The sequence below is a fragment of the Xiphophorus maculatus genome, chromosome 19, assembly GCF_002775205.1.
Source record: "Xiphophorus maculatus strain JP 163 A chromosome 19, X_maculatus-5.0-male, whole genome shotgun sequence".
In the NCBI taxonomy this organism is placed as follows: Eukaryota; Metazoa; Chordata; class Actinopteri; order Cyprinodontiformes; family Poeciliidae; genus Xiphophorus; species Xiphophorus maculatus.
The window spans coordinates 4672072-4686100 of NC_036461.1; the positions used below are offsets into that span (position 1 = coordinate 4672072).

The 14029-nt window shown below is 37.4% G+C and overlaps 1 protein-coding gene across 1 annotated transcript; it reads left to right on the forward strand.

The window, feature by feature from the left end:
• The first annotated feature begins 8793 nt into the window (after window positions 1-8793).
• On the forward strand, window positions 8794-13631 carry LOC111612177. Its single transcript, XM_023352407.1, has 6 exons — window positions 8794-8890; window positions 8975-9040; window positions 11437-11727; window positions 12352-12480; window positions 12558-12588; window positions 12665-13631. Exons 1-6 carry the CDS (start codon window positions 8848-8850, stop codon window positions 12789-12791), a joined length of 687 nt encoding a protein of 228 aa, XP_023208175.1. The 5' UTR covers window positions 8794-8847; the 3' UTR covers window positions 12792-13631.
• Window positions 13632-14029: the final 398 nt, after the last annotated feature.

Here is a 14029-nt window from a genome sequence, read left to right on the forward strand (position 1 = left end):
TCAGCACGGGGAAAGTATCAGCATTTGTGACATCTGTTCAACACAGGGCCCACACAGGACATCTGCACAAGACAGCAAAATACGTACACACACACGCCCACGCACACACACACACACACACACAGTCCTAATACTGTTGCTATACACCACTAGAAACCTTCATGTACACCCAGATACAGAAAAGACGGATTTAGTAGAGAAGTCTTTGTTAATGAAGATGTGAAGACTTCCTAATAATGTTTTAGAATCCCCATTTAATATTCAGATTTTTATAAAAATGTATTAGATATCGTATCACATGAGTAAATTTCTTCATTTATTCTTCCTAGCATCTTCCTTATTTTTCCAGTACTTCTTATTTCTTCCTAAGCATGCTGTGTGCAATTACAAGTTCAACTTTGGTCATTTGACCAGATTATATCATTGTGATATTTCACAACCTTGTCAAAAGGATTTTCTGCTAACTTTAAAGGGCCTTCAACCTACTTTTTCTTCAGCAGTGGAGTCTTGTGCAATGAGTGTTATTAAGGGTCATGGCAGTTGGGGGAATTTATTCTTGTTTTCATAGATAAGTCACATATGCTATTTTCAGGTCTTTCTGAAGCTCTCAGAGTGTATTTTTGATTGCTCTGTACATCACTTTGGTTCCCTTTGAGTTTTAAAGTGCTATATAAATACATAAATTAAAGAATAAATGAGTGGTACTTGGTTCTTGGACAACCCTGGTTATTTTTTACTCCTCTGTAAGAAATCTTATGAGGAGAATCCGGTCATGGTGGATTTATGGTAAAAGGACTTACCACAGGTGCTTACTGGAACATTCAAAGGTTCGGAAATATATCTGTAGCAAATGTTATTAATATGTTTCGCTACAATAAGGTTAAGGTTTGAAAAAGCACCTTGCTTTTACCCAACACGAGATCTGTGAAAACGAGTTAACTTGTTTATGTTGTTATTTCTGTTTGACATGAATAACATGTTTTATGAAGGATACCCACTTTTTGAAACCTCACCAACTCCAATAGACAAGTCCAAATTGTATTTAGGTTAGGGTTCTGGGGACCAGATAAAAAAAAAAAAACACAATGTCTTTAATTTCAGGGCCACTTTGGTTCTTTTCTGCATGATTGGTTCCATTTCTGTACACTTGAATAAAACCAGAATACCATTTGGAGTGAGTAAAGGTCAAACTAAATTAAACTAAAATAATTTTCACATTTGATTAAGCAGAATCAATGATAACCCATGTTCACAGAGAAATTAAAGAAGTTATTGAAGCATGCATATATTGGAGTGTTGAGGGGATGTTTTAGATATTTTAGTTAGACCTTAGTTTTGTTAACGTTTCTGAAAAGGTTTACAATGACGTAATAAAAAAAGAGGATGTTTCAAGCATTGCATCAAATGAGATTTTTTAAAGATTATTTTAGTTTCAGGCTGCAATCATTGTGTAAGTAGGAAAACCAGTTCAGTTCAGTCCAGAAAGCAGCAAAAAGGCCTTTCAATCCCACTTTTCAAGCATTTCAAGCAAAACTCCTTACAGGAAACTCCTAAATGTGATTGTATTTGTGTTTTTCAGTAGACGATAGATCTTTTTTGTTTGGTCAAATCACAATCTAATCCTCTTCTTTCCTTTTTCAGAAACACCACCAGAGAGCTGAGCGGGCGCTCGTCAGATCATCCGTCTGTTTCTCGTCAACTCAGTTGGGACGCACACAGAGAAAGAAGAACAAAAAGAAATGAATTCGCAGCTCATGCATTCAGGGGAAATGGATGTGGCTGGGATGAAGTGATGATCATCTCTGTTCTCTGCTAAAATGAAAAATGATGGCGAGGGAGCTCGGTCCCATTTCCTGCCTGGCACAGGAAGCGCCCATCTGGAGCTCAGCGCCGTCTGTACCCTGTTGTTTCCGTGTATGCCGTTATAATAACTCTTGTAGCTACTGGTTTTCTTCCATTTCTAAAGCAAGGTGCAAAAGGGAAACCATATTTTGATGTAAGATGCTGCTTTGTGAGAGGAATGATTAAACGGACGGTGACAATAGTGGAGTAACTCATTTGAACTGGAAGGGTGAATGGGTTTAAGGGGGGTTGCATGTTGGCAGCTGCCTGTAAGACTGTGACATCCCACCACCCGCCAGAAAGGCAGGAGGAAGCCACTCATCACCAGCATGACAACCAACGTGTGGCAAGAGGAGGGAGGAAAGTTATCCATCAACGCACGACGCAGGGATGACTGCACCCTCAATCACACACACACTCGTTGCTTTCATATTTCATTTGAGTCATCAAGAGCAACTGTCTCCGAAAGGAAATCTCTGACTGTACGTCGAGCTCTCGCCGCTCAACAACATTATAATGCATTTTCCCTTGTAATGAAGTGACTGCTGCTGCTCCCCACAGGGCGAATGTTCAGAAGACGCAGACAAACTGAAGGCACCAGAGGAGGGAAGCAGCAATTCAAGTGTGAACAAAAAAACAGCCCACAGCCAAGTGCTTTCACAGAGACACTGAAAGCAGCTGCATGAGGAGTTCATTTAAAGGAACCAAACCAATGAATCTGAAATATACAGAATAAATCCATAAATACATCTATGCGTGTGTTGATACATGTGGATTAAAATAGCCTCTTTAGAGGAGACTGCAAAGTGGCATCTGTTTATTATCCATGACAAATTTCTATTCTTGACTTCTTCCAGAAAACGAACTAAAAAATTCATAATTTCGTGTAATATACATACAGCACATGATAAAAGACTACAAATGGGGCTTTGCAAGCATTAAGGCATTCACTCAAATTGTGGAAACTTAGCACCATCCAGTGGTTGATTTTGTACTGTCAAAAATCTTCACTGAGATACAGACTTGTACAAGTGCAGTAAAAAATAAAAAATAATAAAAACTGTTTTTCTGTCCTCACACAGAAATTAAAAAATCAGCCAAGATGTCTGGAGGAGAATACTGTAGTGGAAAATTTCCAGATGCCTCCAGGTGCCACGTTCATTTATTTTAAGGGGTGGTATTATGTATTTGCAGGCACATACTACCATTTTATAGCACAATCAAGCAAAAATTATATATATATCAAAACTGACTTTGACTTTGGTTCCTCAAAATTGGCCTCTGTCTCTTCAAAGAGGACCTATGATGCTTCTTTGAACAGGTTAGTATAAATCTATGGGTTATACAAAAAAAAATTGCACAGATTAATTAGGTCAGTTCTGCTGGTTTTGAGCAGCTTTCAGAATGAGCTGTTTTAAGGCTTCTTGCCACCGTAAATCCAAATGAACAGCTGCAGGCCACGCCCCCCAACTCAACATTTACACTTTTACGTCTTTGAACATTATAAGTAACAACAATCAGCACAACCAACAACAATGCAGCAAGTAGCTTCTGGATGTTAAAGTCAACAATAAAACACTTGTCTTCCAGTAGCCATTGTAGAGCGCATATAGCGGTAAACCCAGCTGACCAAACATGCTGGAGCTGTGCTGGGATTTCTAGGTAACTTTGCCCGTTGCTTGTGACTCAACAATCGGGAGATTTTACATAATAACCCCCCTTTAAACAATCATATGCAAATATAAACACCATGGAAATGTGCAGCCATCATAGTGTTTGAGGAGCAGATGGGTCCTTCTGCATCTTTTCATACATTAACCCCTGAACTAATCCACCAGACCTTAAGAAGATCCTGGTGGAGCTTACAGAGGAAAATATTACTCAAAAAAAGAACATAAAAAATAGAAAAATAGAGGTTTAAAATGACAATCATTAAGAAAGAACACTGATATTTAGAAATATTAAAGTAAGAACTCAAGACCACGTTCAATCTTGGGTGCAAATAGGCTTTGCAAATGGACAATTACTCTAAACGTGTTGCCAAATTAGTGACAAAAGGGCAAAATCTTAAAAAGCTCTGATCTCAGAGTTTGGGTAGAAAAGTTGTTTGTGAGCCGACAAGCCTGACCCAGTTACTAAATCAAGTCTGTTTAAAACTCTAAAATGCTGTTATTATTCATATTTCACGTTTTTGTTGTGTCCAATAAGAATGTACTCTTCTGTGTTGGTGGCTTTTTCTATTTCTATGCAAAATAGTGCAAATAGTGAAATAATGACTCAAACTGCTTAATGCGGAGGAGATGATTTTCTCACTACCCCTTTTTAAATTCTGCCTACCCTGAGGAGAAGCTACACAGACATTGGTTTTGCTTCTACTGGGCCAATGCCGCACTCTGGAGATTAATAACAACAAAATTCCCATAGAGGTAGTCAGGCATGACAAAAACATTATTTATTTCTTTTTCATTTGATCAAGTATGAGAAGCAGAGATCAAGATCTCAAAATGAGTGAGTGAGAAAAGCCTGACCTCGATATTTTACTGGAAGGAGGGCTGCAGTGGTTTCTGTGGCGATAACTAACAGACATCTATGCAGCCTGCAGAACAGCCAGAATAATGAATGAGTGATGAATAATGGAGGAATAATGAAGAGTAATGACTCGGGATTAAAATACACGATCAGGGATACACACTCTGATGTGCACACTCGTGAGAGTGGATAATTATACAGCATTACCATTTATCTTTCTCTCGCTCTCACCTGTGGTGCACACAGCTTCAGTTACACTATAATGTCCCTGCTCACCTGTTCAGTGTTGCACATGTTAACCAGCACAAGTGATAGAATACAGGTAGATCTTTCTCTAACTTCACTACGTTTTAGTTTAATGATCAAAGCTGCAGTAACTTTTATAGAAAATACATTTTTCGTCACTATGACATGATTGTACGGTATGAGACTGATAATCTGTGGAAAAAATTGAGTTCCTCTGCCTTCTCCCAGTGCTACAAACAACCAACCTAAGCCAGGAGGTGGGTCTTAGTGCTGTCAGTCACAATATTGTGTGGCGCTGCTCATCCCCTTTTTCTCCCCCCTTCTCTCTGGTATACTCCAGTTAGCATAGCCTGTTGTGAATGCTCAAGCAGATAAACGGTTTTTCTTTAACAATAACTTGTTTAGTACATTTAGTGGTGAGTACATGAGTATGATTGACAGCACCAAGACCCTCTTCCTGCCTCTTATTGGTTGTTTTTGTGTATTTCTTCAGATTGCAATAGTAACTCAAGGAGGAAGTGGAGAAGATAAATCTTAACCTGATGACAGTTTTAACAAATATCTAAAAAACTCTTTATAAAAGTTACATTCTGCAGCTTTAACAGCTAAGGTATTTGATGTTACATTAACATTGTAGCTCTTTTTTTTTTCTTCCTTGGTCAACAGGAAGTGACAGCAGGGCAGAGTGCACGATCACAGCTTAGTCCTCTTCTGCAGCAATAAGGGAACTGTGGGTGTAGTCATCAAGATATGTTCAAACTATAACCAACAAAGGCAACGGAAACTTTTTTTTTCTTTTACAGGAAACAACATCTGCATTCAGTGCTTCCCTAAAACAAGATGAAGCTCACTGCCACACCTAAAAATACAGTGCATCACAAAAATAACTGCAAATTTTAAAGTAACTAACTTGGAATTTTATGAGATAGACCAAAAAGTAATCCATATCTGCCTAACCCAAAACACACTTGTGTTTTGTACCAATATGGTACTCTTGAGACTGCATCCTGCATTTATGTGGCTAATAAGACAACTAAGTTTGTCTTACTGATGATATGTTGGTATGAGGACCAAAATGGAGAGTGACGGAGGCATTGAGTAGATGAAGAATTGTTTAATAAAAAAAATTAAGGACAAAGCTTACAAAATCCAAATGAAGCCAGGACAAAAATAACATAAATCCAAGAGAAATAAAACAGCAAGGAGAACAGTGGGAATGCAGGGAAGTAACGAGGAAGTAATGGGAGGAACTGGCAAGGAGTAACAGGAGAAGAGGTTTAAATACTGAACAAAAGACCTGGGCTGGTGAGTTAATGATTGCAGATGTGAAGGGAGAGAGAAAGAAAATGGCACAGGGGGCGAGGGAGAGTATACAAGGTACTAGGAAATTAATCTAACATTAAAGAATAACTGGACCTAAAAAGCATAATTAAACTAGTGCAACAAGAAATAACTTGAAACAGGAAATAAACATGACTAGAAACATCAAGAAGGACTGAACTAGAGTAAAACAGAAACAAGATCCATCTAATTAAAGAAAGAAACTAAGGAACAGAGAATAAACAAAACTCAAAACAACCCAGGACAGAACAAGTTTGGAGGTACTTTAAAAATGCCATGATAAGTTTTTATGAAGATCATTACAAAATCAAAAAGATAACAGATTTGCAGCACAGTTAACAACCCTTAGTACCAGAAGGTAACAGCACTTCTGAGGACAGATTTATGTCTTGCATGTTGACTTCTCTAAGAAGCTCAGAATTACAACAGAGCTCTCTCATGTGGTTTGAGGCTTATTTTTCTGTTGTTTTCCACTGAACAAAACCAAAATTCACCCACATGTACTGCAGTAGTAACTAAGAGAGCACAAGAAATGGTGCAGCTTCTAATGGCCTGTTCTTTATAACTTAACCTACTTACAATGTTTTGAAATGAATCATAGAAACTCTTGACAGACCTCAGAGTCTCACGCAAAGTGATTGCATTAAATGTTATTTACTGCTATAGCTTTTTACACCAAGTCACTCAAGTTCATTCCTACTATGTGTTGTGAAACCTGTATCTGCCCACTTTTCACTCAGGACAGTATCAGTCAGTTTGTTTTAGCAACACTTTACTGATGCAAGAGAAACCACTTCCTTTATTATAGGAACATCACAATGTCACATTAGTAACTGTATCTGCAAAAACACCTCAGTAGCTACAGCCCAGTTCCTCTGTAAATTATGCTTATTATTACATTTAAGTATTTCTGCTTGATTTTTCACTTTTTCAGAGAGAAATTTTACCATTACCGTTTCACTTCAGTTGTTGAATAATTTCAGATACATGTCATCTTGAATAAAACATCTTCATGATTTTATAAAATTAATATTTTGTCCTGCTGAAGCACAAGAAATGGTGCAGCTTCTAATGGCCTGTTCTTGAGCTTCTAATGGCCTTTGCTTGAGCTTGAGGATCCGAACGGATAAAGAGGTATTGCCTTCAGGATTTTCAGTTAGCGAGCAGAATTCATGGTTTCAACAACATCATCCTGACTCTGAAAGTCTGGGTAATGTTAGCCCTTTCTCAACAAATGATTCACGTTCCTGCACATATACACACCCACTGTAGTGAGGAATCGCTGCCGATGGAGACAGAAACTACTTGGCTAGAGCCGAACCAGACATTAACCAGCTAGAGTTAAGACTTGACAATGGAGAAGTGGCTTTTGTAACCTCATGGATGAGCGGTTGAAGATGAAAATGCCCTTTAAAAAGTGGTTTTGTAGCCCTTTCCAGACTGATGGACATCAGCGAATTTGTTTTTTTCCCCGTCAGCTATTAAATTTCTTTAAGTGTTGACTTTTGAGATGCTTTAGTCCGTTTCATGTTGGCAAACAAGTCTGTTTGGGTTAGTACATAATATAAACTTTTTTGAGCATTATATCATGACGTTGCTTTGATTCTTTCATGCATGTTGAAGAAATCACTTTATTGTGCTGGGAAAGCCGATCGGAGTGCCTAACAAACTTCCTCCACAGAGCTGCGACCCGGCTGAGTTTCTGCCCCACTGAGCACCCCGTCCCCTTGTCTTCTCTACTCCGTTCCTCCAGACTAGTGGCAGCATCAATTGGTAAACAACTGGTGGGACTACACGTCTGCTGAGTGCATTATAAGAACTACTTCTCAGTGCAGTGCTGTTAACGGTTGTTGAAGGCAGATTATCAGAACGAGCAGGAGCTTCTTAAAGAGAGAGAGAGAGAGGCCCAATTTCAAGGTGTCGACATTGAGAAATCAAATTTCTTTTAAGCAATTTCTTAACAACTGAAGGTAACATATTAAATTTTTTGTGCTATAAAATAGCTGTGTGTGCCGGGGAAATGTGTAAAACTGCCCCTTTAAGTGATTTCTGGGACTGAGGTGTGGTTTGTGATACTGAACTCAATTTTTAAAAAACGTAACTAATCACAACTAATGTTTCACATTGAACCAGGCAGGGTTGAGATCTTTGTTTAAAATAAAAACTAGTCTGGCAAACTGAAATACTTAAGTGACTTGGCAGCAAAAAAAATGGCAAAAACTTTTTACAGCTCTTTATTTGACAGATGTTGAGAAGATACTCAACTAAAATGCCGACTGTCAGACAAGGTTGCTGAATATTCTGAAGCAGGTTTCTTTGTTTTGTGCAGAAACCGTTTAAAATCCAGTTGCTCCTCCTGGCAGCCAGTGAGCAGCTCCCTCAGGTCAGCGAGCTAATCTGCCTACCTGCCTGCTACAATCTGAGCTGCCATCTCAAGCTGAGCCTGAAGGGGCCTTCTGTCGGAGATATGAAACTCTGAGACCAAACGTATTGTGTTTCTGATAGACTTGCCTGCCAGCTTTGTTTTTTATAAAAATCCAATAAAAGCTAGTTAGAAAAAAAACACTGTTCTTCCTTCAGGTTATAACTGAGTGGAAGATTTTAAATGTTAGAAACTTTTCCCGACCAAATTATGTTTTATAAAACCTCTGCTGACTTTCTGTGCTCATGCTGTGGAAAACAGAGCGTGCTACGGTTTTTTTTCTCCTTTTGTGGAAGCTTGTGTGATCAATCATTGCATTGTTTTGTAAATTTTTTATGAAGGGAAGTTGAGACTTCTCTTCCTACAGTTTCCATGTCTCATACTTCCTCCTGAGTTTGGAGTTGAACAATAAATCAGCTTTGTGTATCACACACAGACGTAACAGGAGGAGATTCATCACATACAACATGTTTCTTTGCTTTCTTGTTTTTTCCCTGTGTGCAAGCACAGGTAAGTAAAATGTCTCAAGGCAGAAAGTGAGAGCAGCTGTTTTTTGATGCCTTTTAAAATCTCTTTCTTAAAATGTCTTTGCAGAGACATCCCTGACTACTAATTTACCCACAAAAACATCCCACCCGATGACCACAACTTCGACAGAAGGTAATAAACACCTAGATTTTTTTTCTTTGTTGATTTAAAAGACAGAGGTAGCTTTGTAAAGGTAAAGCTGAGGTTTAAACAAGCAGAGATTTATAGGGCTAGATTGTTCACCTTTTATGGACAAATAAATAACAATGCAGGTTTTCCGCATAACCTGAAAATACATGGAATCTGTTTTTGGGGAAAAGAAAATTGGGCGTAAAATAATGCTTACGTTTGAAGAGAGAAAACGTAATTTCTGAAAATTATGTGTTTTCAGCACACGTTTTTATTAATGTCCTTAATTGTTAATTTTCAACATCACAATTTGTTGAGGTTCCAAAAACACATGCAGTTAAATGCCTGGATTATATAAAACCCTGAAGGTTTCAAACCAAGCCTGGATTAGATACAAAACCAATAAATGAAAACGTGAACGGATATCAGTTTAATGCTGGATAAACCACTCCAAGCCTTAAACTATTAAAGTAATAGCTAATCAAACATTGTCCAGGTGAAAAAAGTAATAAAACATCAATCTATTAAATCAGTAAATGATTTTAGGTCTGCCTTGCTCTCTTGAACAAGCCAAGATATGTATGTGAGCTATACAAAACATGTTAATTACATTTATTACACAAAATTATGATCAGTTCTGCCTGTTTTGAGCTCATTAGGAATGCGGGGTTTAAGGGCTACGTCACGATTATGCAAATTAGTTGCTGATGGTCACGCCCTCCTAACTTAGCGTTTACGTTAGCGCAGCAGACACTGAAAATGGCTGCAAGCAGACACACAGTGGTACAACCTTACATATTTGACCCCGAAGCACAACCAAAAGTACAATAATTCAGCACAAAAAAACGTTCTTTTCGTAAATGTAACGTGGGGCACAGGGCTAGCAAAGGCGTCAGTTAGCACAACGTTAGCTTATGCTAACTAACAAATCATGTTCGTGCCAAACAATACAAAACACACATCATTATGTACTTACCTTGCCATCATCTGCAGAATTGTGACGAGTAGTAGGAACATAATCGTTCTTCCGTCCAGGTGTTTTGGACGGAACACCTGAATGTAGTGTTGGTAGTTTTCAGAGGACTCCTTCCTAAACCGATTTGTGCAAACTACAACTTTCTTCAAAACATTGTAAACAAAAATAAAATGAAGCGACGCAGCTGGGTTCTCCGTGACTGGGAGAAAATGAATGGACACGTGTATGCAGCTCTGTATGCAGCTTCATTAAAGACGCCACAGCGGCAGCTTAGCGTCTTGAATTTAGTGGGTGGAGCTTCACTTGGGTTGCCAGGTGAGGGACTGGACTTGGCTTTAGGTTGCTAGGTAACGAATTGTGACATTTATTCTGTTTTTTGTTTGTTTTTTGTTCTTTGTGTGTTTCTAGAACTTTTAACATATTTTCCCCATTTCTCTCCAGATCACTTCCAAATGACAATTTTACTTTAAATTTAGAAAGTCAGAAAGCTTTAAGTTAACCAGAGTTGACTTTAAATGTGGTTTATTAATCAGGTTGGGCAATATTAATAAAACATGCAATAATGTTGGAAGTTGTAGTGGTGATATGGTGCAATAAATCAACAATTAAATCAACTTAACTAAACAGTGTTAGCATACTTCTGCTTTGACCTCATTACAGACAACACCATGGTTTTATGTGACTATATTTACTGTTGTGGCATAGAAACACCTTTTTTGTACTTTTCTAATTGTCAGTATAAACATTGATTATTTGCTATTTTTTCTCAAACCAAACAATTCTTTTTGAAATTGATATTGCATATAATTACCCTAATAACAATAACTTTCTAATATATTGTGAAGTTGTAGTTACTATTGCGACATCTTTGAAACGGAGAGTTATATTGTTGATGTTTTTGAAACTTATTCTCTCTAATAAACAGCCTGATTTATTCTTGTATTGGCTGCAATGGCTGTCGGCTGACTGGAGAATTTGTCCCCACAGCATCTCTTCCTGAGATTTCCATTTTCAGTAGGATCACCTTCAGTACCATAAAAATACTTTGGAGTACACAAGATATATTTGTTTCAGTTTGTTTAAGCATATGAAGAAAGTGTTAATAAACAGAAAACCCAGCTTGTCACCATAATCTCATGATCTAGACCCAAAAAGACTCTTCATTTTGTCTGATATTTTCCAATAAAAACAATTAAACATAGTGCTAGTTGTACTGTTTAAAGATTATATAGGAAAATGATGCAGTACAGTTACCACATATGTGTGAAATATTCATTCTAAAATAAGATTGACAGATCATAAATATCTAAACTGTGTGTAGTAAAACTAAAAGCGACAAACAAAAGAAAATACTGCTTTGTTATAATTTTTTTAATGAAAATATTCTATTTTTCTTATCTTATTTTCCTTCTTTCCACCATAGAACCAAAAACAACAATACCACTGGATTGCCCGCATCTTGTGGCCACACCAGACTACCCAGTTGCTGCAGGTCTAACAGTCGAGCTAAGCTGTCAAACAATAATCCCATCACAAAACATAATCTGGTCCAGGTCCCTTCTTCAAAATGAGAGCTGGGAAAATGTGGGTTCAGGTAAGGTACTGCTCCTCACCGAGCCCAAACAAACTGGGACATACAGGTGTGAAATCCTCAATATTGGGAAGTGCATGAGCCAAAATCACGATGTGTACATCGTCTCCATACCAACAGCAGGTCAGATGTTTTCTGGGTTTTCTTGTTTGCTTTTTAAATAACCATTTCTGTATTATTACCTGATTTTGCATGATGACAATACATCTCAAAACATCTTCTCAGTTGGGTTAGATTTCTAGATTCTAGAGAACCCTCACCTATTTCCAGAACATTATTTATAGATTCACCAATTCTCTCAAAATTAACACGATTTCTTACAGATTTCCATATCTGAAATATTCAAAAGAAAATGCAGTTTGGGAGGATCAATTAGCCCCGATTATTCTTATTTCGGTTGATCGGTTATTGGCCAAAGCTTATGTGAAACTGATCTAATCCACTATTTACTGCCACAAATCAGCCAAATCTTTATGTTACTGTGTTTGAGTTTCATTATATGAACTGAATAACTGAGCTAAATTAACTTTGGATCATTCTAAGTTATAAAGATAAACCTTCTGCATCATAAAATCAACCAAATCTTCCTTACATTAGACAATAAACTGTAACAACTGAAAAAAACTGAAAAATCTTAGAAACTGGACCATGCTTTATCCATATTGTCTGTTTTCATGTCCGTTGTCATATTAAAACTTAAAGTTTTTGTCTTTGTTGACAATCTGTTTCCCCACCTTGTTTCCCTAGGAGAGAAGTTAGGAAAAGCAGCTTTTGCCTTTACTATTGTGATCTTGATTGGCATCATTGCCGGTCTGTGCTGGTTCTGTTGGGAAAAATCTGGCAACAAACTAAGCACTTCGAACGCTCCAAAGAAAGGTAAAGACAAATCTGCTCGAGTCAAATTCTTATTTAAAGCATTTGTGAATCTTTAAAATGTATTTGTTTTATTTTAGATGTCCCACTGCCACCTGAAGAGATCCCAAAGTGAGTTTCATTCTTGAATCTATCTGGGTAAAAATGTACAATATGACAAGATTAATCAAAAATTTTCTTTCTCCAGGAATTTTCCACAGACGAGTGATGCTGATGTGGATGTCTACATGAACTATACAAGCAGTACTCAACCCTACACTGACCTCAACCCTTCCAACCTTACAGGGGAAGATTTTTACTCCTCTCTGTCATAAATGACGATGTGAGTGGGTGGAGCCAAATAATTGTTTGGTTGCTGGTAATGGTAATCTCTGCAATGCTGTCTGAACCTCCGTGCTTTATGGTTTCAGTTAGATTTAATCTACTTTTATGGTTTCAGTTAGATTTAATCTACGTTTTTGACAGCGTCAAAAAAGTAGATTAAATCTAATTGCATCATGCGAGATTGACATTTCAAAAAAAGCAACAAAATGTTTGCAATGTCAATGTGGTGAAAGCTTTCTGTGGTCTCTGTCCAAATTGTCAAAAATGTTCTAGTGATTTTTTTCTTTAGCTTTATTTTCTTTATTTTTTTTTTTTTAAGTTATCTTCAAACTAACTTTCTTTGTTTGACTTGTTTAAGAAACATCTGTAATTTAACTCTAAATATTACAAAATAGCACATTACACAAAGATTTTAAATAATTAAAAGAAAGTTTTAGGTTAATGTTTTTGTATGTTAGGTTTTTTTTATGTTCCACTTTCTTTTGGGATTTGGGCCAGAAAATCACTACACAAACTTTTAAGTACTACTATTTCACGGACTTAAATAGGGCTAAGTGGTGCCACAGTGTGTAGTATTTATAACTAGTACAACTCTAAAAAAAAGTTGCTTCTTTCAGATTTCTTCTGTTTTTGCTTCTTTTTTTCAACACTTACATGTAAAAGTTTGTGTAATTTTAAGATGTCAGGTAAAATAATTTTCCTCTCAGGTAAGCGGTTTCCACATGGTGATTTCATTTATTAAAGGTCACCTCCTTGAACAACTTAAGACAGGCCTAACGGCCATGCTAAACTTATTTTTACATGTTTTCAATAAAATCATTCTCAGATGATTTCAGTCTGCTCAGTTCTGCCTAATTTGAGCTCCTCTCACGTTAAGCTGCTTTAGGGCCTCCTGTCACTTTAAATCCAGATGAGTCCCAACTCCCTGTTTACACTTGCATGTGAAAAGGGCTGCAAACAGTTGTACGATTATACAACCATACATCTTAGAGAAGCAGAAGTGGAGCCTCCTGCACAACCAACAAAACTGCAGAAAGTGGTTTCTGGATAGTAAGTCAAAACTTGTCTTTTCCAGCAGCCACTGTACAGCGCATACAGTGAAACCAGCTGGAGCTCCATGTGGGGTTGCTAAGTAACGAGGCAGTAAACACTGATTGTGATTTAATAATCAGGATGTTCATTTTTCAGTTCAGGTCCTTGATACCAAAAAAACTTTTACTTATTTCCA